Source organism: Rhamphochromis sp. 'chilingali' (assembly GCF_963969265.1).
Source record: "Rhamphochromis sp. 'chilingali' genome assembly, chromosome: 12".
Lineage (NCBI taxonomy): Eukaryota > Metazoa > Chordata > Actinopteri > Cichliformes > Cichlidae > Rhamphochromis > Rhamphochromis sp. 'chilingali'.
The window spans coordinates 29,861,451-29,882,772 of NC_137939.1; the positions used below are offsets into that span (position 1 = coordinate 29,861,451).

The 21,322-nt window shown below is 39.9% G+C and overlaps 1 protein-coding gene across 1 annotated transcript; it reads right to left on the reverse strand.

Moving 5' to 3' along the window:
• Nucleotides 1-120: 120 nt before the first annotated feature.
• Nucleotides 121-20,767, reverse strand: ankrd52a (ankyrin repeat domain 52a). Its single transcript, XM_080899581.1, has 28 exons — nt 20,576-20,767; nt 19,869-19,952; nt 19,700-19,778; nt 19,432-19,502; nt 19,026-19,226; nt 18,858-18,945; nt 18,587-18,729; nt 18,209-18,421; nt 17,642-17,720; nt 17,409-17,523; nt 17,150-17,232; nt 16,921-17,038; nt 16,717-16,785; nt 16,460-16,600; nt 15,255-15,317; nt 15,015-15,126; nt 14,765-14,836; nt 14,466-14,667; nt 14,257-14,344; nt 14,000-14,117; nt 13,075-13,294; nt 12,882-12,969; nt 12,720-12,803; nt 12,074-12,219; nt 11,856-11,938; nt 11,607-11,689; nt 11,134-11,225; nt 121-10,137 (listed from the first exon to the last, which is right to left on the reverse strand). Exons 1-28 carry the CDS (start codon nt 20,600-20,602, stop codon nt 9,866-9,868), a joined length of 3,234 nt encoding a protein of 1,077 aa, XP_080755707.1. The 5' UTR covers nt 20,603-20,767; the 3' UTR covers nt 121-9,865.
• Nucleotides 20,768-21,322: the final 555 nt, after the last annotated feature.

Genomic DNA, 21,322 nt, shown 5'->3' on the forward strand with positions numbered 1-21,322 from the left:
ACACATTAAAAGGTTTAAATTGTCTACTCAGCTATATGTTTTTTTCTTGGGTTCCTAGTTTGAAAGACACTGCAGAAAACACAACACACGAAAAACATAAATAACTCCAGACTCAAGAAATATTTAGCAATAGCACTTTATTGAACACAAACAACCCTAAGCCACAATACTGAATGACGAGACCAATTGGCTGCAGCAAACATTTTATAAAATAGATTCAGGTTTAATGTCACTAAATTGTTTTTTTTGTTTTTTTCCTTTTAACGTCAGAAAGACAGATGCAGGTTTTTCCAAAACAGTGAATGATCTTTTACATATTTAACATTTCTGTAACAAATTATCATTCACATGTTCACACAAAGGAATAACAAGGCAAAGTGCTTTCAGGATTGCATTGTCGAAAAAAATTAAAATAAAACAAAAACAGAAAAATGAATGGCTTGAGGTTAAAGGTGAGACGGTGGGTGAGAGGGGAAGGGTGGGGGAGTTGGGCTGGTCCTGTTTTAGAGTAGGCATGGGTGAGCTGTTGGGTGGGTGTGAGGGTGGTGGGATGGTGGGGCCTGGTCTGAAAAACCTCAAACCTTTCACCTTTGTCCCGTACCCCTTTGTAGTCAAAACTGGATGTAAAATGTTGGGGCAGTGCGGAAACAAGACGCCTGTGTAGCAGAATTTGGTACAGAGTGGACAGATGGATTCAAAGGCATACGGCTCGAGGGGCTCAAACTCATCCACATTTACAAATACACCTTACTATCATCCCTGTGACAACCTGTGATATCATTACAACTGTAGGGGGGAGAAAAAATAAAAATAATGAAAATAAATAAATAAATGGCTGACCCAAAAGGAAGCTGTAAACGTTGAAATATTGTATAGCATAGGGCTAGATAGGGAAAGTATATGTATAAGAGGAAACCAAAGAAATAAATGCTGTTAAAATATAAAGCCAATGGTTATTCATTTTCTTAAAAAGATGATTCCTCTGACCATTCGCCACTGAATGTTAAAGGGGATAGACTATCATCATAATCTGCATCATAACGTTGTCTGGCTTCACATTCCAGTGGTATTTTGTCGTATAAATGCTTCTCATAAATATTTTTTTTTTCAAACGTCAAATAGACAAGTACACATACAGCACAACCAAGCACACTTTATGTATAACTACCATTGCTTATGATAAATCTGTATTCCCGCACTGTGAATAAACTTTTTTTTTTTTGTAAGTCAGAACAGGTGGAGAGACGAACAATACTCAAGGCTGCAAAACAAGGAGGTAGGAGAAATGCTACTGAAAAAACAGCAAGTGACGCTAACGCAATCGTTCACTTAAACAATTGTGACACACCAGGCTTCCTGAACCATGCTAGTGCCAACAGCTGCTAGTCCAGTTGGAGTTTGACGAGCTGTGTTTTAACAAGTGTTTGATTTTAACTTTGAATATTGACTTGGCTATTTAAAAAAAACAAAAGTGTATCTGCAGCTTTCTGACAGCTCCTGCATTGACTGGGGTAGCAGCTGTGGTGATGTACTAGTTAAAGAAATCTTAAGAGGCTCATTCATCTTTACACAAAAAAAGAAGAAGAAAAAAAATGTCTGAATCGTGTCTTAACCCTATATTCCCAGACTGGTCATATTTCAAAATTGACTAATTTCAACTTCATTGGTCCTGTTGTCATCACAGGTCTCGAGACCGCGCTGCTGGTGATGGCATTGACTCCTTTACACACAGTAGAATAGTGTATTTGCAGATTTGTAAATGAGGTAATCAGCGTTAGGCTAAATAGGGAACCCTGTCGTTGACACACACGCCCACTTCATTCACCAGCAAAGAGAAAAAAAAATAAAAATTCTCAATCAGAGGGACAGGACTGTGGAAAATTAAATCAACTTTGGAATGTTGGGTGGACAAGCCAACTTTTTTTTTTTTGTTTAACTTTCTATGAAGGTGCACTGTGAAACTCTTTGATTGTAATTCATCACATGACCTGATTCAAAGTCCTTCCACTCACGATAAGAGCTCCTTTGTCATTACCCCATAATAAGCCACTCAAAAAAAAACAAAAAAAACCACAAAACAGGCAACCCATTAATCTAGCGTTTCCTTTTTAAAACTCGCAATGACTTAAGGCTGCATCAGCAGCAGATCAACGCCTGCTTTAAGTCCAGTTGTGAGAGGATTGTTAATAGCTCGTGAGTTGCAATGAGGTGGCAACATCTACAGTGAAGCAGACTAAACATAAAAACACGGAGAAACAAAAAAGAAAGAGGGACAACCACTACTAAAATGTCACAGAACATGCAGTATACATCCTTTCCTACAGTAAGCTATTCCTAATAGCACATTCAAGGGGGCTCCTAATGGGCAAATTCTTTGATATGGCTCTGCTTTAGAGTAATCAAGCTTGGTGAGAGACTACTTCTATTATGGGCTCACAGAAGGAGCATGTCGATAAGGTGCTCCGTCAGAAGATTGCTGCCTTGGTTCAACTGCACGAATGCGTTGTGTCATTCAGTTCGACGGTAAACACTGGAAAGTGTTTCGAACATTTGTTTTCCTTCGTGTAAATAAATGTTTCCCCCCAAAGACACATCTTTTGCTGGTGAAAACAAACGGCACTTTCAAGGGGAATGTTTCTCTAAAACCACAATCACAGGACCTCCAAGTAACAAATTCTGAAAACACACAGGCTATACAGTAGATATAAATCTCATGAGTTTCTTAACTGTACAAGCTTTAGGCTACACACTGAAAAGGGAGGGACACGTAAGAACCCTTAATGCTTAACATTGAAAACAAATATAAGGCATTTCATATTTCCATTTATCCGCATACATCGCCGACAGCAGGTCTAAATATATTTTTTGTGTTTTTTTTGAGAAAACATTTCATTCAAGGAGGAAGAAAGGATGCATATACACATCTACACATGCAAATGAACATGTCTACACCGGCTATTAAACCAGAAGTCCAAACTACAATACCATCAAAGTCCATCCATAAGAAAGAAGAAGAAAAAATGCTCCTACTCAAATTTATCAACTTGTGCAGGGTCCTTTGTCTGAGCAGGCAGCTGTTAAAGATGTATGTCGATCACAGTTTTAAGAATGGAATATCACACACTCCACAATCAAATGCCACCTCTCTGATCACAAACAAGAGGACCACTTGAAATCCTTCATTTGCTACAGATGAGTGACTTTTGGTGTTAACAAAAAAAAGGGCATATTAAATATTTTTCCCAACTGAGGAAGCAATGATAAACAAAAGGTTATTGCACTTTTATCTTCCATTTCAAACGAGGTCAGCTTGAGAGAAGATGATCCATGCCTTAATGTCGAAGTAAGACAACAAATGTTACGTCACTCCTATAATATGATCACACTGTTATTAACACTGCACACAGCTACTACTGCAACCCTACTTGTAGTCAGTCTAGCCTAAAAATAAAAGACAAAAAACAATCTCCACAATCAAATCGCAACACAGTCACAACAAACAGTTTACCTATGTCTGATGTTGAATTCAGGTACCGCATCGTTTCACAATCTGCACTGTGAAGTTACTAACCGTCAACGAATACCCAAGAGTTGAGAAGAACAATCAGAAGAAAGCTCTGAAATTCCAGGCAATGGTCTTTCTACAGTTAATGTGTTACTGACAATCAAACCTCATGTTTCCTGCACTAGAGTTAGATGTTTTTCCTCACTTCTTTGCCTCAATTTGGTCTATAGGCTCCTTCGCTTCTTATTGTTGAGAGAGCCAGCTGAGCCCCGAGGTGCCTTCTTTGGATTTGTGCTTTCGTACTATTGATCCTCATCCATCTGATGTTTGATGTGCCCTAAATCGCATCAGTACTGTGCAAGTTATTCAGCCTCCCGAAGGGAGCAAATAGTGAAATCCAGACTAAAACTGTAGGAGTTCTTTAGAGTGTTTTGTTTGTTTTCGTTGTTTTAACTTGGATCACACTAGATTGAAGTAATAATGCTCAGTGGGAGTATGAGCCCATCTACTGTAGTCATGTATGTTCAGTGTAATTTCTCTTTCCCAATATAAGGCTTCTGGGAAATACAAATGGAAGACCGTACCTTTCGGTAGTAACAAATAAAAGGCACCATGCCAACACTGTGTTCGATATTACACAGGTCTTATTGGTGGGGGAAATTAATGACCAAGTGTTCAGGCAGGGAAGGCGGTCAAACGAGCATTAGTCATAATGTAAAACTTGTATTGTTCTGACTTACAGAGGTAAAGTTTTATAGCCACCTTCATTTCCCACCTTAACTTAGACTCTACCCTTCGCTCCACATGACTTGCGTCAGATAACAGAGTCATTGGTTGATCGTAATGAAGAGAAACATGTCGCAACAGGGTTAACTAAGCTTTTCAGTTCAGTTTTCAATTCAAAAAGGAAAAAAAGAAGAATAAAAGGGCTTGTGCATGTTTAGGTTCGACATGCATATGTTGAAAAGTCACTCACACTACAAGAGAAATCTTCACAACTGGCATCAGGAAGGAAAAAAAAGAAAGAAAGAAAGAAAAAAAAAGAAAAAAAAAAAAGAACGCCCCGCCCCCCCAAAATCACAGAGGATAAATGTCAGCATTGTCACACAAAAGATCACTGATGAGGTAAAACTGCAGGTCCAATAAAAAGTACAAAGTGCAGTTGGCTGCCCCTTCGCAAGGTAGGAAACATGAGACATCTACTGACACTAATCAAACACTTCCGCGTAGATACATCTGATTTAGGCTGGTTTAAGCAGAATTACACAACTCACAACGAAATGGATCGAAAGATCTGAACTCTTTGTTAGCATAGCTGTACAAGCAAGAATTTCTTTTCTGTCTGAATATTTCTGAGGTACACCACTGCTCTCCCCCCACCCCCCACCCCGGTCGTTTGGCTCTAGATATTACATAAGCCAAAGTCGATTGTTTACGAGTGAACTCTGAATTCATTCACAGTGGAAAATATGGCGAGATCCCAACCACTCCGAGCAATCTCTGCACCATGGCAACCTTGAGCTATGTGCTACCTCAATTTATTTGTGTGCTTCTTGACACCCAGAGATTTTTGTAAGACCAAACAAAAGAAGGAAGAAAAAAAAAAGAAGCCAATTTTCTTTTTCAGCAATCCAACCTAGCAGCATAACTCTGAAGGTGACAACTAAACAGGTACTGCCAGGTATCATTTTCTTTTATAGCTTTTAAGGCAAAAGGCTCAACAGTGGATCAGAGGGTTGAATTGAAATTTGCAATTTACTTCAAGTAAGAACCAAGACATCCATTGAGGCAAATCAATTCTATTCTGTATTTATACCATGCAGTTTTGGACATCAAAAATTGTTTTTTTCTCCTTGTAACACACTTTACAAACCACCTTATTTACCACAAAACCTAGGGACTGCTTTGCCAATACCAAAGGGACTAAGTATATTCTTCAAAAAATGTCCAATTATAAAATAGACTTCTAGCAACACCAATTTTTTTTTTTTTTCCAAACAGAATACTTGGTTTCAAGTATGAATATCCCATGCAAATATTTATAGCTTTTCTTTTGACTAATATAACTGGTGAAAAGCATGCAGCTCCAAACACAAAATTTATAATACTCCTGCCTATGTCTGAATATGTTACGGACTGAGTAAATGTGATTAATGTCTAAAGGCAAATCAAGGTTTCTATGGCACTAAATGGGTGTAGCTTAGGTGCATTTTTTTTGTCAAATATAGGCTATTTAACGTGTGATCGTATCTACTGAAGACCACCTTGTCCCTCTTGTTTTACTGTACTGTAAGGCAATCTCAATGGAATGGATGAATATGAATGTTGAATTCATCTGAACTCCTGTCCTCCGTTTACCTTGTAGGCTACACTCCACACAATATGTATAGATAAAGAAAAGTGATATTTCACAACAGTAAGCCTATACACCAATGATGATGCCAAAAGAAATATCCAGACTTTCGATGCAGGAAGACTACTACACACACAGTATAATATGCAGAGAATCATTTTACTACATGCTACCTGTATAATCATATCTATGCAAGACAAATGAAGAGCAACAGTTTAAAGTCGGGAGAAAGCAATTTGTCCTGCTCTAAACTGACCCTACATTCATTTCAGTCAGAAAATTCATGGCTCAGATTTGATGGTCAGACTGTAAACTGCTTGAATGCATAAATCCATTGCTGCTTTACTAAAGAGGGGTTTCCCCCCTTAACACATTTTGGCAATCAGGCCTTTTTTTTTGTGACCAAAGATTATGACATCTAACCCGCATTTAAATCTTCCATTGGCATTTATGCTTTGATTTACTAAACTGGCCTAAATGGATGGCAGTGCAATATTTGTGCTGCACACTATTACACACGCACGTGCGCTATTGCTACAAGTGGACCTTTCATTGCTTTCCGTTTCTGACTCCAGATATATTGTATATGCTCCATTTGTTTAATCGTTGCTATATCAAAATCGTGATCTAGCTCCGTGCACAATCATTCAGTTATTACTGGTACACACAAATAATAATTATAATAATAATGGAAAAAAAAGCATGTATAAGAACACTGTAATAAAACAAAAGGATTCAGTTACGACTTGTATAGTTGCAAGGGGCAATGGCTCCATTTACTAGTCAGATATGGACATCACAAGAGGCAAGCAAAAAAAAAATTTAAAAAAGGACACCCCTGCCTGGACAGGCTGGCCTGACAGCACCTACTGATGGCAGAAAGAGTATGCAGTTTTTGAGGAGCCTGCCTGAGGTGTTTAAAAATCATTGGACTGACTTTAAGTGACTTAGACCAGAGTCTATCGTCAGCAGTAGGCTGGGTAATGTAACCATATCACGCTGCTGGGCCATGCACCCAGAAACCGATAACTCAAGTGAGCGGGCAGTGGACACTGTCCCCAAAAATACACCTTTTTTTTTTTTTTTTTTCTTTCTTTTTTTCCCTATTTTAAATAATGCATTGTTGGAGTACAATTTCATTGCAGCCTTTGCTTGTCTTTTTACAACCCTTCTTTCCTGTTTTCAGCAGCATTACACATGCATGTAAACATAAGTACATACATTACATCTGCTCTATTTTGCACACTTAGAACCTGAATGTACTAAAGTGCGTGCTTGACTATCTAATTAAGTGCTGTGGGATTGGGGTTAAAAAGGAATTAAATTATGGAACATCCCATCAAGAAGAAAAGTGTAGACATAATAATCCTGCAGAGATCTGATTGGATTAATAAATTCTGCCTGTTGTTTCAGCACAGATCCTGAGATTACAACAAAGTATGTACCTATCCCCAGTAATATTATATTGGTTCTCGAGAAAACTATAAACTAATCAAGAGAACGAAGGCCGGGGTTCACCAATTAGTTTCGCGTCATTTCAGTCAGTTATAGAGGTTGTATTAAATGCAAACTATGAATCATGAACTCAGAAATCACTGCCCTAACGTGTACTATTGTCAGTTTTAGAAAACCAAGTTAAATACAATTATGCGAAAGTGTTTTTGTAAGATGTATTTAACAACATAGCCTAGCCTAGGTCCTCATCTCTCATCCAGTCAACTAACGTGTGCAATTGTGCCACTTCATTACCTGTGGATATGAAGTTATCGCGCCAATGAAAACAATCTGACTCAGTGTAATTTAACCACCAGCCGATGGTTTTTAAAAATAAAAACAACAACAAAATAGCATAGGTACAACATCTAAAAGTCACAAACAGCTCTAGTGGTCCGATACAATCATCTTTAGTATGCTTAGTACCAGAAAATGGGGTGAAGAGACAAAAAAAATGAACACAAAAAAAGCACATATTTGGATTTCTGCTATTCCTGAAATCTAAATAACAGGTATTGGCCTAAGCAAAGATCCCTCTTTTTCCTCTTAGCCCTATTTGATTCTATTAGGGATTTCAAACTCCCTGGTCTTTGATAATGCCGGGACACAAAGATAAGCCGGGCAGTTTTATTCCCACTAGATACTGTGGTTTAATGCTGTTCCAATCAAATTGGTGGAGACATGATTGGTCTCAGGGCTCGTCATTCTCTGCCATTAAGCAATCCAACTGAAATGATGTGTTACGTACGGAAGGCATGGGTCAAAAAGGCATTTCATGAGATGCCATAAAGGCAATCCAGTGCATTTGTGTTGACACTGACAGTAAAATGCCCGGCACACAGAGCCATTCGTTTAGTCTTTAGGTTATTTTTCCATGAAATATTAAAAAAAAAAACCAAAAAACTAACCCCCGAGAAAAAAAGAAAAATCAAAACACATTCCAGGGAAACAAAAGCCCTTGTGACAGTGATTGTCTATTCAATAACGCCAAACAAAAGAAGGCCAAAAGAAAATATTGCTTGAAAACTGCCCAATAAAAATAGCAGACAATACTCCTTAATCTGTTCTAATTGATCAGCGTTTACCGGTTGACATATAAGCTATTAGATGCTTAAGACTAGTTCATCAGCTCCGAGAAATACTCCTTTAGAGAGAGCTTGTTAAAACCGCAATGCTGATGGCCGGTTCAACTTCAGAAACACAAAGAGCAAAAACATCATTAGCGCCAAAACCCAAAATTGATCACTCTTTTCAACAATCAGGTCATTCAGATTCTAAAATCTTTTCCTTAAAAACACTGTTAAAGAGATGGGAAATAAATTGAAATGGCTTGTTCACTTATGTGCTCAGATATATGATGCTTTGATGAGGTGTTGCTGGCAGATATTACTAGTAAAGCCTTCATCTAGAATAAACAAGGCCTCAGTCAGTCACTATCCTACAGTAGTTCTCTAGTCCTACAAAAAGAGAACATTAGGCCTACGGACCCTGGGTGAAGATGAAGCAGCTGCTAAACGAGTTGACGAGGTATATCGAGATCTATTGTCTTTCTCTATACAGTACAGTTCATCTCAAATAAATAATTTATAGCCATAGTAGTGTTGATCAACTTTGGTCATAACTTATATGCTTAGAAACATTCTAGCTTAACAAACACTTATTTAGCATCTTTAAAAAAAAAAAGGAAGTCAGCATTAAGAACAGATCGATGTTACGATGCTGACCCGAGCATGGCTCTCCTTTGGAAGGAGAGCATGCCAATGTATTCAGCAGCATTACCAAATTATCTTAAAATGCCAAACAATTCTAGGCCGTACATTTAAAGTACACTATGGAATTAACATCTTTGTGACCCTTTTCCAAATTTGCAGATTGTACTGTAGTACACAAGCATTGCACTCTGAAGCTAAATTTAGATTTTTCCCTTGTGTGGTTCCTTCATAAAAATCTAGGCTAACGGACAATTTAAAAACAAAATTAAAAAGAAAAAAAAGAAAGTAATTACCATAAAAAACAAAGAAACTCTTTGATCATTAATTTGGGAAGGCTGTATGTTCCTCTACAAGGTCACTGCAACTGATTTAACATGATATGACTTTCTTTATAGTGAGTGATATGAAGCGAAATACAGTCGAGGATAAAGACATGCTCTTAAATGTTGGTTATATAACTATGTCAACATGATTTTAAAGGGTTAAATGATTTAGAGATGGCCAGATTGCTAGTGTTTATTTTGAATGCCACACTTTATCTGAGTGACCTTGTAGAGCAATGTGCCTCTACATATTAAGCACTATTAGGAGATGGAGGAATGGGATCTAATTGCATATTAGGTTTGACTGCACCTCAAGAGAAGACCAAACACTCACGCACACACAGACACACAAACACATACATACACAGAAAACAGACATGTGGGTGGGTGCTCTCCTGGTCCTCTGGGCCATTTTAAAGGGAGTCGCCCCCTGGTGGTGATGATGGTGATAGCAGCTGACTGAGAGGGCCGTGTGGCCTCACTCAGACAGACACCCGTCGAGGCCAACTGGTGCACCGTGACGGTCTTTGACGTAGCCGTTGTGGAGGCCGTTGCTGGGCAGCGGGGCGCAGGCGGCAGTGATGCCGCAGTGCTTCAACAAGTTGAGACCCGGGGAGGGGGAGACTGTAGGAGAGGAGCAGGAGCAGGAGGAAGGGTCCCGCTGGGGGAAAGGCTTCATGGTAGAGAGGATCAGAGCCAGGCAGTCAGCCACGTCCTTGTTGGGAGCACAGGCCAGAGCTGGGGTGTGTCCTGTTCCACATCAAAATGCACATTAGAGCATCATGTGTCAGAGATTTTCTAATCAATATTGGAACTACCGATAATTAACTAATGAAACATTTAAACAATTAAAAAGTAACTCAGTGGTACAATTTCAGAGAAATACTACATTTTCTTAATTCTAATTGCTTAGTTTGCCTCAGCTCCCCCTCTTAAAGCTCTTATTACTGACTCACTTCCAGTATATGGTTTGTTGTCCACAGGCATCGGTAAACCACTTTAATATTCAGTATAGCTCAACTTCTGAACACTCGCCTCATACATTGTTGCTTCCATCTCAGTGGCCAATCAAAATCAAGGGGTGAGACTTGCATCAACATCGTCTACAATGATCCTGTCTGTCACTGTCATCCAGCACTGAAGAAGGAAGCTTTTGTAACTAAGCAATAATAAGCACTTCAGAAAAAACCCTCTACAAATTAGATCACAGGCACACCCAGTGCAAAAGCAGCTGCCTTTGGACAATGACCCTCAGAGCACTGAAAGGCCACTGCTCACTACCTGCACAGCCACATGTATGCAAAGTCTGTGTTAGTTAGTGAACACAATGAAATGTTTTACATCTGAAGAAAGAGACATTTTGCACATTAGGTTATTAAGGTAATAGATCTTTTTCTTTCACCGCTGGCTACCTGCACATAAAGGGCCAAAATCCAATAAGTAATGGCTTTAATATCATTCCACTGCCTGCATATTTAACCCATGTGCCATTAATAAAGATCACAAGTTTCAGTAATAATATAGAGCTAAAAACAAAAAGAACACTTGGATATAATGGTAGCAGTGTTTGGTGGCCAATGCATGTTTGTTTACCAGACCTATTAAAATCTGCTTTCAACATTACTTCCCTCAAACAGTAACAAGATTAACAAAATAAATGAACTGATTAAAAATGGACTGCCTTTTGTGTTCTTATCTATAGAAAAACGAAACAAACTGAAAAATCTCAATTTCGGTGTTGCTCACCTTCCTCATCCACAGCCAGCACCGTGGCTCCTCTACTCAGCAGTGCCTGCACCACCGTAGCCAGGCCATTGCGTGCTGCAAGATGGAGGGGCCTGTGGACAAACAAGGTAGTGTGTGGGAAAATAAATAAATAAATAAATGCAAGTCATGATATTCAATAAAAGATCCATCCTAAATCCAATGCTCAGATGTAGATCCTAGTGATAGTAATTAAATTCCTGTACATCTGTTACTGCAACATGGCAAAATATCTTCTTAACAATACAGGGGATAAATTCTACAAATTAATTAATCTAAATTAAGTAGATTCCTGCATGAAAAATGTAATATATTAACACTTTACAGTTGAAAGGGAGAAAAAAAAAAAATCACGTTTGAAAAAACATGGACTATGCAGCATGTTGTGGGTGTCAGTCTAATTCCACATATACAAAAAAATCTATTGTTGGTTTAAAATGTTGCCAAGTTCTCACATTTGCAGAGCACTGTTGGTGGCATTTATCAGAGTGGGACTGTGGATCTCGCCCAAAATCAGCAGGGCGCACATCTCATGAGCCTGAGGAATAAAACAAATGACCATTAAATAAATAAATAAATAAATAAATAAATAAATAAATAAATAAATAAATAAATAAAAACAATAATAATAATAAAATGTCAACAGAAAGATATTCCTTAGAGAATCCTGTGATCTGAGGATCTTGTGAAAAACTAACGTGTACCTTGCTGCAGGCCAAGTGCAGGGCAGTGTTCCTATTCTCGTCCAGCAGTGTCAGGTCAGCCTTGGCCCGGTGAAGGAGGATGGCTGGACAACACCAAGACACAAAATTTGTTTATTTTTTTTTGTTGCACTAATTTGCCTTTTTCTTATTGTTATAGAAATGTTTCACATTCTGCAACAAAAACTAAATCCCACATAAGTAACAGTTGTAGTACTTACCCACGGTGCCGCTGTGTCCCTTGTCAGCTGCTACCATCAGAGCAGAGCGTCCACTTTTGTCCACTGCATTGATGTCTGCTCCATGACGAAGCACAAGCTGAAGTCCTGCGACATCCTCAGCAAATGCAGCAGCATGCAGTGGGGTCCTATAGAGACAGGAAACAAAAAAAACCCAAAACAAACAAAACCCTGTTAAATGTCTGTGCTTACGAGCCAACTTTCCTGTCAAGCTCTTTGCGGTCAAACAGGACCAGGCTGCTGTACGTCTTTTTAAATTGTCTTTTATGCCCCCTTTATTAAAGATCTGTTTCGGATATTCCACCAAGATCTCCCAGTCGAGAATGTGGGAAAATGTTTGCCCATTTATAAACTATGTAACATTTAACTCCACATCCTATCCCTATATTTTTGTTTATAGCCAAAATCACACTAAATCACAACAACAGTTGCCTCAAGGTGCTTTGTACTGTAAGGTACCCCTACAAGCAGGAAACCCCAACAATAACCACAATTTGGTAACCACAATTGCTCCACATTGGTCATCTTTTGCACAGTCTAAAAGTCCCAGGTTTTTGTTTTTTTTTTCTAAATTGAACAAATTTATTCCTAAAAACCTGATAAAGTACTTTTCATTCTGCAGCCTCACCTTCCTTTGGCATCTCTGGTGTTAATCATGTGGACCCCAGAGGTTTCCAGCAGTCTTTCTGCAGCACCGCAGTGACCATTCATCCTATCAGCAAGAAAACCATGTTAATGAAAAGTTAATGTTATCTAAAGGTAATTCGTTTTTCCAGACCAAGATACTCACAGAGCACAGTGCAGGGGGGTGAAAGGGTTTCCCTCTTCATGGATAAATGTTTTATATTCAAGTAAAACCTCCAAACAGTCTTCATGCCCTGAGAACAAACACACAAACACACATTTAACATTAGAGACAACAGATGTGACAGTGATTATGTGTAACATTAATGTTTGGGGATTAGGCATTAAACTGAGCAAACCTTTGTAAGCAGCCCAGTGTAATGGGGTGTATTGTTTGTTGTCCAGCAATTTATCTTGTGGGTCTGTTTCCATGGCGGCCTGCACCAGACTGGCCAGGATCTTTGTGTGGCCTCTGGATGCAGCATAGTGCAGCGGTGTCCTACCCTTGGTGTCCCGACATAAAGCAGAAGCTTTGTGCTCCAGCAGGGCTGTCACACACTCATCATGACCCAACACAGCCTGTGCAACGAAAAACAATGGGGAATGAGCTAAACTTCAATGTCAAAAACTGAATTCAGAATATTACTTTTTTTTTTTCCCTTTACATTTTACTTCCAAGGAGCCAGACTTTTTCTAAAGTGGTCTTGAACGATAGTATAGTTCTCCAGGCTTTCCAAAGGTCTTTCAAAGTTTTGTTTGGATACTGGCTGCTTTTTCCATTCATTTTTAGTTCAGTGCTTGTACGTGACCAAGTTTTGTTTTTTGTTTTTTCTTTAAAAAAAATAATAAAAAAAAAATGCCAAAGACAACACAATCTAACATGCATTTGGGTATTTTTGCAGCAACATGCATTTGCATAGGACTAACAGGTGAAAACTTTGTGCATCTGAGTAGTGTCCAGTTTATAAAACATTTGATGACAATTTTACAACTGGAAAAAAGAAAAAAAAAAAAATAGGGAGAAAATCCATCAAAGAGCTGAAACAGGACCAGAAAGATGCACCTGGCATTGTCATTGTCATTAGAATTTTCAAACAGGGGCACATGTTAAAAACCAGCTTTATAGTTACAATGTTGTTTTTGTTTGTTAATAACAACTTCCAAGTTTAATGGCAACATTTAAATTACTATATTTCAAACAGAGATGGCATTTAGGAGTATTCCAGCTTTCTGTCACAGTCCAAAGACATGCATGCTAGGTTAACTGTTGTTTCTTTGACCTACCCCTCTGTGCAAAGCTGTGCTGCCTCTCTTGTCCTTGGCATCTGGCAGGGCACCCTTCTCTAGCAGGAAGTGGACACAGTCAGTGTGTCCTCCGAGAACAGCCAGCATCAGAGGGGTCCTGGATGGGGACAAAAGCAACAAAAAATACACTTTAGCACTGGATGTTCACTCGTCAAGTTAGCTTTAAGCATTAAAAGTTTTTTGAAGCTGAATGAAAAAATAAATAAAAATAAAAATAAAAATATAAAACAACTCACTGGCCAAATTTGTCTGCCATGTTAGTGAGATCTCCCTCCTCCCCATAATCAATCATCATGCGCAGGCAGTCAGAGTGTCCATTCACAGCTGGAATGTAATAAGATACAAAAGAACAATTACAAGGTAAAAACAAAAACGAAACACAAAATCGACTTGTGGGAAAGAATCACAAACATTGCTGTATCAAGAAATCTTCCAGCTCAGATACCTGAAACATGAATTGGAGTCCACATGAGGCGGTTGTCATTGAGGAGACAGGAAGCCCCCTGGGCCAATAGCACCTCCACACAGCGTGCGTAGCCTTTCTGTGCAGCCAAGTAGAGTACAGAACGGCCTGCAGCGTCCTGCATGTCCACATATGCTGCTGTCTCCGTGAGCACACGCAAAGCCTGCCAGTGGCCCTTATCAGCCTGAACGAGCAGAGGAAGGTAGTCACAATTTTGCATTTAATTAAGATTATGAAGCTGAAGACGAGCAGAAGTGACTGCAAGTGAGTGCAACACTTACAGCAAGATGCAGTGGACTGACTGGAATGCTGCTCTCTATGTCTCCTAGTGCATTAAAGGACATCTCCAAGAGCTGAAAGCAAGGCAGAAGAATTGATGTTGTGTAATTTAGGAAAGAAACTAGTAAAAGAAAATGTTACATAAATTGTCATTAGCCTCATGAACTAATCCCCAACCTGATGCAAAACGTGTGAGATGACTGATTAATCTATGGGCCAAGTTATTTGGTGAGTTCAAAACAGGAAACTCACCAGCTCCAGATTCTGTTTGTTGCCATGGTAAGCTGCATAGTGAACAGCACTGTAACCCTTTGAATTCACCATTGATGGATCAGCACCATTGTCCAAAAGATGCTCCAAGCAGCTGTTATTAGAAGAAGAAAAAAAAAGACATAAAGAAGACATGTAATTTGCCTACAATTAACCGGTTATGGTCAGGTGATGAAAAGACAAAAAAAACAAAAACCCCAAAAAAACAAAACCAGAACTTACAAGTATGACTCCTTTGCCTCATCCTCATCATTCTGATGGCTCCCAGAAAAATGACGATCAACTCTGAAACAAACGAGAAATGCTTCCATTTAGTCAAACTTTCCTAAATTATGCTGTGACGTGGTTAAAACTTAACTTCTCAAACTTGATGGTTCATATGGGTCATATATAGAGTCATATTTGTCTGTATAGGCTGGCGAGAACAGTTTATCCGATACAGAGGAAAACGTAGTGTCTGCTGTGAGTAGTGCTCAGACCTTAACATGGAGAAACAAAATAATTCTTCCACAAACACATGGCACAAAATACCAGATCCACCTCAACAAGTGTACACCTGCATTTAAAGGGTGCAGGACCGTGAAGACAGCCGGTTTGAAAGAGGAGTAAACGAGGGACCACATCCACTGTGAACAACCATCGTTTAGAGGTGGTGGATTATGACACCACTTATCAGCCACTGATGATTCAGTTTTGAGATGCCTTCCCAGGCATTTCAACCCCATCTCACACCTTGCATCAAAGTGTGAGCTGCTGTTTTAGAACACCCAAATACCTAAAACAACCATCACATGTTTGAGAACTGAAGAAGCTTCTTGGACTGGGGTCTCAAACTTGTGGCCCACGTGAAAAAACATAATGCAGTTTGGCCCTTGAAGTTACTTTTTTTTGTTAGGGAGGATTTGTTTGTTGTTAAGTGCAATGTTAAAATAAGTTCTTTAAAAAGCAAAAAAAAATATTTAATATGAAGGCAATATGAGCAGAATGTACAAACATGTTGAGGGATTGGCTGTGTTTAGTCCAGTGAAAAAGTTATTTGTAAAGAAAAAATTTTCACTAGCAGTCAAAAACTAACGTGTACACTTCGGCCTGTGCTTTTATTTTGTTAAATACGAACAAAATTATAGCAGAAGTGCTGCCATGTGTAAGGCCAGAAAGAGAGTACCAATTTGTTTATTTGGTAGTTAGTAAAGTGGCCCTCACATGAGATGACAGTGCCAGCAGTAGCCTACAGCTCATTTAAGTTTGAGACCCCTGCTTTTGGATGAGAGGCAAAATAACGTATCTATATTACAAGTTTTTAAAATCAGCCAGCCATTTTTCTAAAATAACAGTTGACTTTTTGACTTGGGCTGAATTTGGTAGCTTGTATTGACTCGGTCTTTTCAAACAGAAAACAGAGAGAAGGAGATTAACAAGTGTCTAACCTGCTGAAGGCTTGAGAGGCAGCAGAATAGTGCAGGGGAGTACAGCCTGTCTGGTCAGGCTCGTTGACCTCAGCGCCAGCGCTCACCAGGGTCACAGTGCACTGGTACCTCCCATTAGCAGCCGCATAGTGCAACGGTGTCCTGCAGACAGAAAAAAGTCCTCACTTTGAATTCTAACCTGTGTTGAGTATGCAGGACATGATACTCAGATGCTGTTTAAAACCAGATGACACCTGAACAAGATGAGCAGGACTCACCTTCCCATTATGTCCCTCTTATTCAAGTCGGTACCGCTACTTAAAAGCAAGTTCAGACATTCAACATTTCTGGAAAAAAAACAAACAAACAAAAAAAAAGATCATGAGAATAAATGAAATGGAAGTAAACAATTTAATGTAATGCATGTGCAACATTTCTGCTCATTTTAATATTTTAGTGTTAAACCAGATTCTGCATCTCACCCTCCAGAGGCAGCAGCGTGTAGACAGGTCCTCCCAAAGTTGTCAGGGGTGTTTATGTCAAACCCAGCTGATAGTACATGCTCTTTACTCATAGATGAAACTATACTATACAGCTGACCTGTGGGGCAATGAGCAAACAGCTGGAGGTAACAACTATCTCAAAGTAATACACAGACACAGATGGTAAGGGATTAGTGTAAAGAAGAGTGCACACATTTATTAAACAAACCTGAGGAGAGTAACTTGCGACAACAGTCTGAAAACCCGTACAGCACAGCTAAGTGCAAGGGGAACATTCCATGGATCCCACGTCTGCAAAGAAGAAACAAAACAGTCGATGGTACAAATGCATCTACTTACAACCAAGCGTCTTACATCGTGAAACATAAACTTTAATGCACCCTCATGTTGGGCTATGCTTTAAACCATTTCTATAACCTCACAGTAACATTACTACATCAGCAACACCACTTAAAGTTGTCTGATACCTGGCCGTGTCTGCTCCGTTGGTCATCAGAGTGCTGATCAGCAGTTCATGGCCGTACTTAGCAGCAACGTGGAGAGGGGTATTGCCATACTTATCCACACAATCAATTTCCCCACCTGACGGAAATCAGAGTACAGGGAGTAAATCAAAGACCCATTAACAGAAGAGAAAGAGACAGTGACATGATCTTATAATAAAATAAAAATAAATATGAGACCGGACACTCTGTGTTACCATTTTGGATGAGGATCTGAGAGCGTGTAAAGCGTCCGTGAATGGCTGCCATGTGCAGGGGGCTCTTCCCTTCTTTGCTCTGCAGGGGGTAACAATCACATTTCAGGGTAGATCTTATGCATGGGGGGCATTTTTGCCTTTTTAGATAGTGGAGCAGTGAAGATAGACAGAAAAGTAGAGAGCAAGAGAGAAAGAGGGAAGACAGCCCAGACTTAAACCTGGGCCGGTGCACTCTGGCACTAGGATAAAGGCACCTATAGATTTTCGTTTGATAATTTTCTTCAACAAAAATGTGCAGTAATATTCTTATTAAGGCACTGTAAACTAGAAACTGAGAAATCATAAATGGTAAATGAAACCTTGGGACCTGGATTTCGTTTGGTTCTTTTTTTTCTTAATATTTGTATATGTTGTCAGAATGGCCAAAGGATCGAATAATCTGATCAACCCATCTACAACTATTCCAACTCTGACTCTTGAAAAGCTGCCCTAAATAAAAATGTGGAGTTTCACTACTTTCAGAAGCAGTGAAATAAAGTAAACAAGAAGAAGAACCAAAACAGCTACCTGCTGGTTGACATCTGCCCCATTGTTGACCAGCAACTCCAGACAGAGGGCACCGTTGGTGGAGACGGCAGCCAGGTGCAGAGGGGTGTAGCCACACTTGTTGGGTTGGTTAACATTAGCTCCATGGTTCACCAGCTCTGTAGCCACAGCTTCTTGCCCCATGTAGCAAGCCACATGAAGCGCAGTGTTTCCAAAGCCATTGGGCTCATCAATCTGACAATAAAACAGAACAAAACGACATCAGAATGTGCCAAAAGCCTGAAAAATAAATAAAGTGCACCCTGAGCTGCTCTCAGACGCTCACAATTTATAAACCAGACATGAGGGAAGACTACTTTGGCTTTTCTAAAGGTAAATATTTCTTGCATAGTTACTCACATCTGCCCCCATCCTAAGCAGGTACTTTACAATTTCAATGTGACCACTTGCAGCAGCAGCATGGAGAGGTGTGTAGCCCTGTTTGTCCTTGCAGCTCTTGTCAGCACTACGCGACACCAGTAACTTCACAACCTCTAGATGCCCTGTGGATAATACAAGAAAGACACAATTCATTACAAGTTCTACTTATTTCAACAGATTAAAAGCCCAGGCCGGCACTTGTCATCATTCCTGTAAGTGCTATTTGGCAAGAAAAGTAAAACTTGCTTACCCAGGTAAGCAGCACAGTGGATAGGCTGTCTCTCCTTCTTATCGATGGCACTCAGGTTGGACCCTTTGTTCAGCAGCAGCTTAACCATCTGCAAGACAAATTGAAGGAACTTTATTGCAAAGAAAACACTATGTCCTTCAAAAACAAAGCAAATCACTTAAGCCTCACCTCCTGGAAACCACTCTGCGCCGCATGGTGCAGGGCAGTCCTGCCACTGCGATCTGCCATGTTCACGTTGCTCAGCTGGGTCAGCAGGGCCTCTGCGCAGCGCGAGGCACGGTTGGCAGCAGCCACATGCAGAGGCGTCTGCCAGAACTTGTCACGTGCATTTGCGTCAGCTCCGCGCCTCAGCAGCAGACCCACTGCCCTCTGGGAAGAGGGAAGCAATCACCACAGCTTAAGGTGCATATCACATCTGCAGCTTCCCACATTTAATTTAGTGCAGTTCATGAGTGTGTAAGTCTAAATAAGAATTATAATCTCTGTAAATTAATACATAAAAGACTTAGATGATGAGGTCATCTGACTGGGAAATCATCAGTCTTAAACGAAAAAAAGGAAATACATTGCTTACGTCATTCCTGGAAGCAGCTGCCCTGTGCAAGGGGGTCAACCATATATGGTCTTTAGCATTTACACTGGCACCTGTGATACAGAAACAGAAACACTATTACATACTATATTACATAGTAGATTTTAATTATATTTCAGGTGATACAGAGGTCGAGTGAACCAAGAATGAGCAAGCTTATTTTTGTGGAACAATGATCAGGTGTTAGGATTACTTGCTAACAGAGGTGACCAATACTTAATGCACAGATAGATGGACGCAATTCAGTCACCTGATTCAATGAGGAGGTCCATTATATGGACGTCTCCCACACAGGCAGCAGCATGAAGTGGCGTACGACGCTCTTGGTCCTGATATGCGGGGGGAAAAAATTAAAAGGTATTTTTTGGGGGGTAACGTCCTTCAAAATCATGATCATGGTAACTGAATCTGCTTCATACCAGTGCATTGACATCCTCCTTTTTGTGCAATAATAGTTGAACTTCTTCAGCATTGCGACTGAAGATGGCCTGGACCAGAGGAGGCTGCAATACAGGAACATCAGTCAAATTACCGCAAAAAATAACGTTGCAAAAAAATTACGTGCAGCCGGAGCGCTGACTCTTATACGACCATCACACATCATCTACGTCTCATCTGAGGAGGTTAAACCATCGTTAAAGCCGTCAACTGCGCAGTGGAGAGGTTAAATGTACTCCCGTGACATTAAATGTTTCACTGAATATTTTTACTGTGTGTAACTGAATGGGTTTCTTGTTTGCTTCCAGCAGATACACCAAGCCTTTGGCTGAGGCCTATAGGCCATTTTTACTTACGTCAGCTAGCCAAATGGCTTCTGTTAGCTAATTCTGCAACAGAGCTGGCCCTGACCCAGACCAGGGCCTAAACTACACCATCAAAAAAATTAAAAAGTAAAACAAAAAAACCCTCACAGATTAACATTTAAAAGACGAAGATTGCTAATCTTTTCAAATAATACCATTACCATGCGAATATCCGGCTAAATATGCATGCACCCGCCGCGAGCTAATAATGAAAGCAAGCCGTTCGGCGGAGAAGACGTAGTATGTTGCGCACAAGAGCAGAGTCTCTCCCAGCAAATAGACTGCGCCACAGCACAAATTCGGAGCGCTTTCTTCCAGCGTACCTGGTCTGCAATATTGAGTACTCCCATCTCCCAAACTCAGCCAGGACGGAGCTCCTTCATGAGGATAAAACTTCGAGGTATATTGTGGTGCGCTACTGTGTCCTCTTCTTAGACTACACCCATAGCTGATTGCAAACAGAAATACGGTCTCGGTCTGTCACTGTTGTTGTCTGTATCCAGTGTCTGGTCTGCTGATACTGGCTACGACTGTGCGGGTCCGCCTACAGGCGTGGCGGTCTGTTTTCGTCTCCTCGGATAAAATGGCGACACCGTGCGGCAAAAGAACGGTAAAACAGCCCGGCGGTGTGACGTCTGTGGCATGGAAACTTGATTCTGCCACCGAAAAAAAATGTTTTTAAACTTGGAACCTACAAGTTAAAATTTCGGTTAACTTACTCAGTAAGTCGGAATTTCGACTTAGCTCTGCATGACAAAAGAAAAAAAAAATCCAACCACTGAAAAACAAAAAAGTTCCACTAATTTCAGGTTATTTCAAACTTTTGACTTAAGAACTCAAAATTTAAAGTAAATTTCTCAATTGTGAGTTATTTTGAAATAGTAGCCAACTCTTTATGATAAATAAATAACCTGACATTTTGAGATATTATCCCAAAATTTTGAATTATGGATGGTAAAAGTGTTCTATTTTGGGGGGTTTGGGGGATTTTTTATTCAACGGTTGAAGAAAACCCCCCAAAACACCATCTGTGGTGGTTACAGTTTAAATACAATAACACTTTATCGCAT

Excerpts from the sequence above, each read along its gene's own strand:
- ankrd52a (XM_080899581.1), bottom strand. The coding sequence starts at position 20,602 with ATGGGAGTACTCAATATTGCAGACCAG. Across the intron at positions 14,118-14,256 it reads ATGGCAGACAAATTTGGCCA|GACCCCTCTGATGCTGGCTG; the intron begins GTGAGTTGTTTT and ends GTCCCCATCCAG. Across the intron at positions 11,939-12,073 it reads GGGACACAGCGGCACCGTGG|CCATCCTCCTTCACCGGGCC; the intron begins GTAAGTACTACA and ends GGTGTTGTCCAG.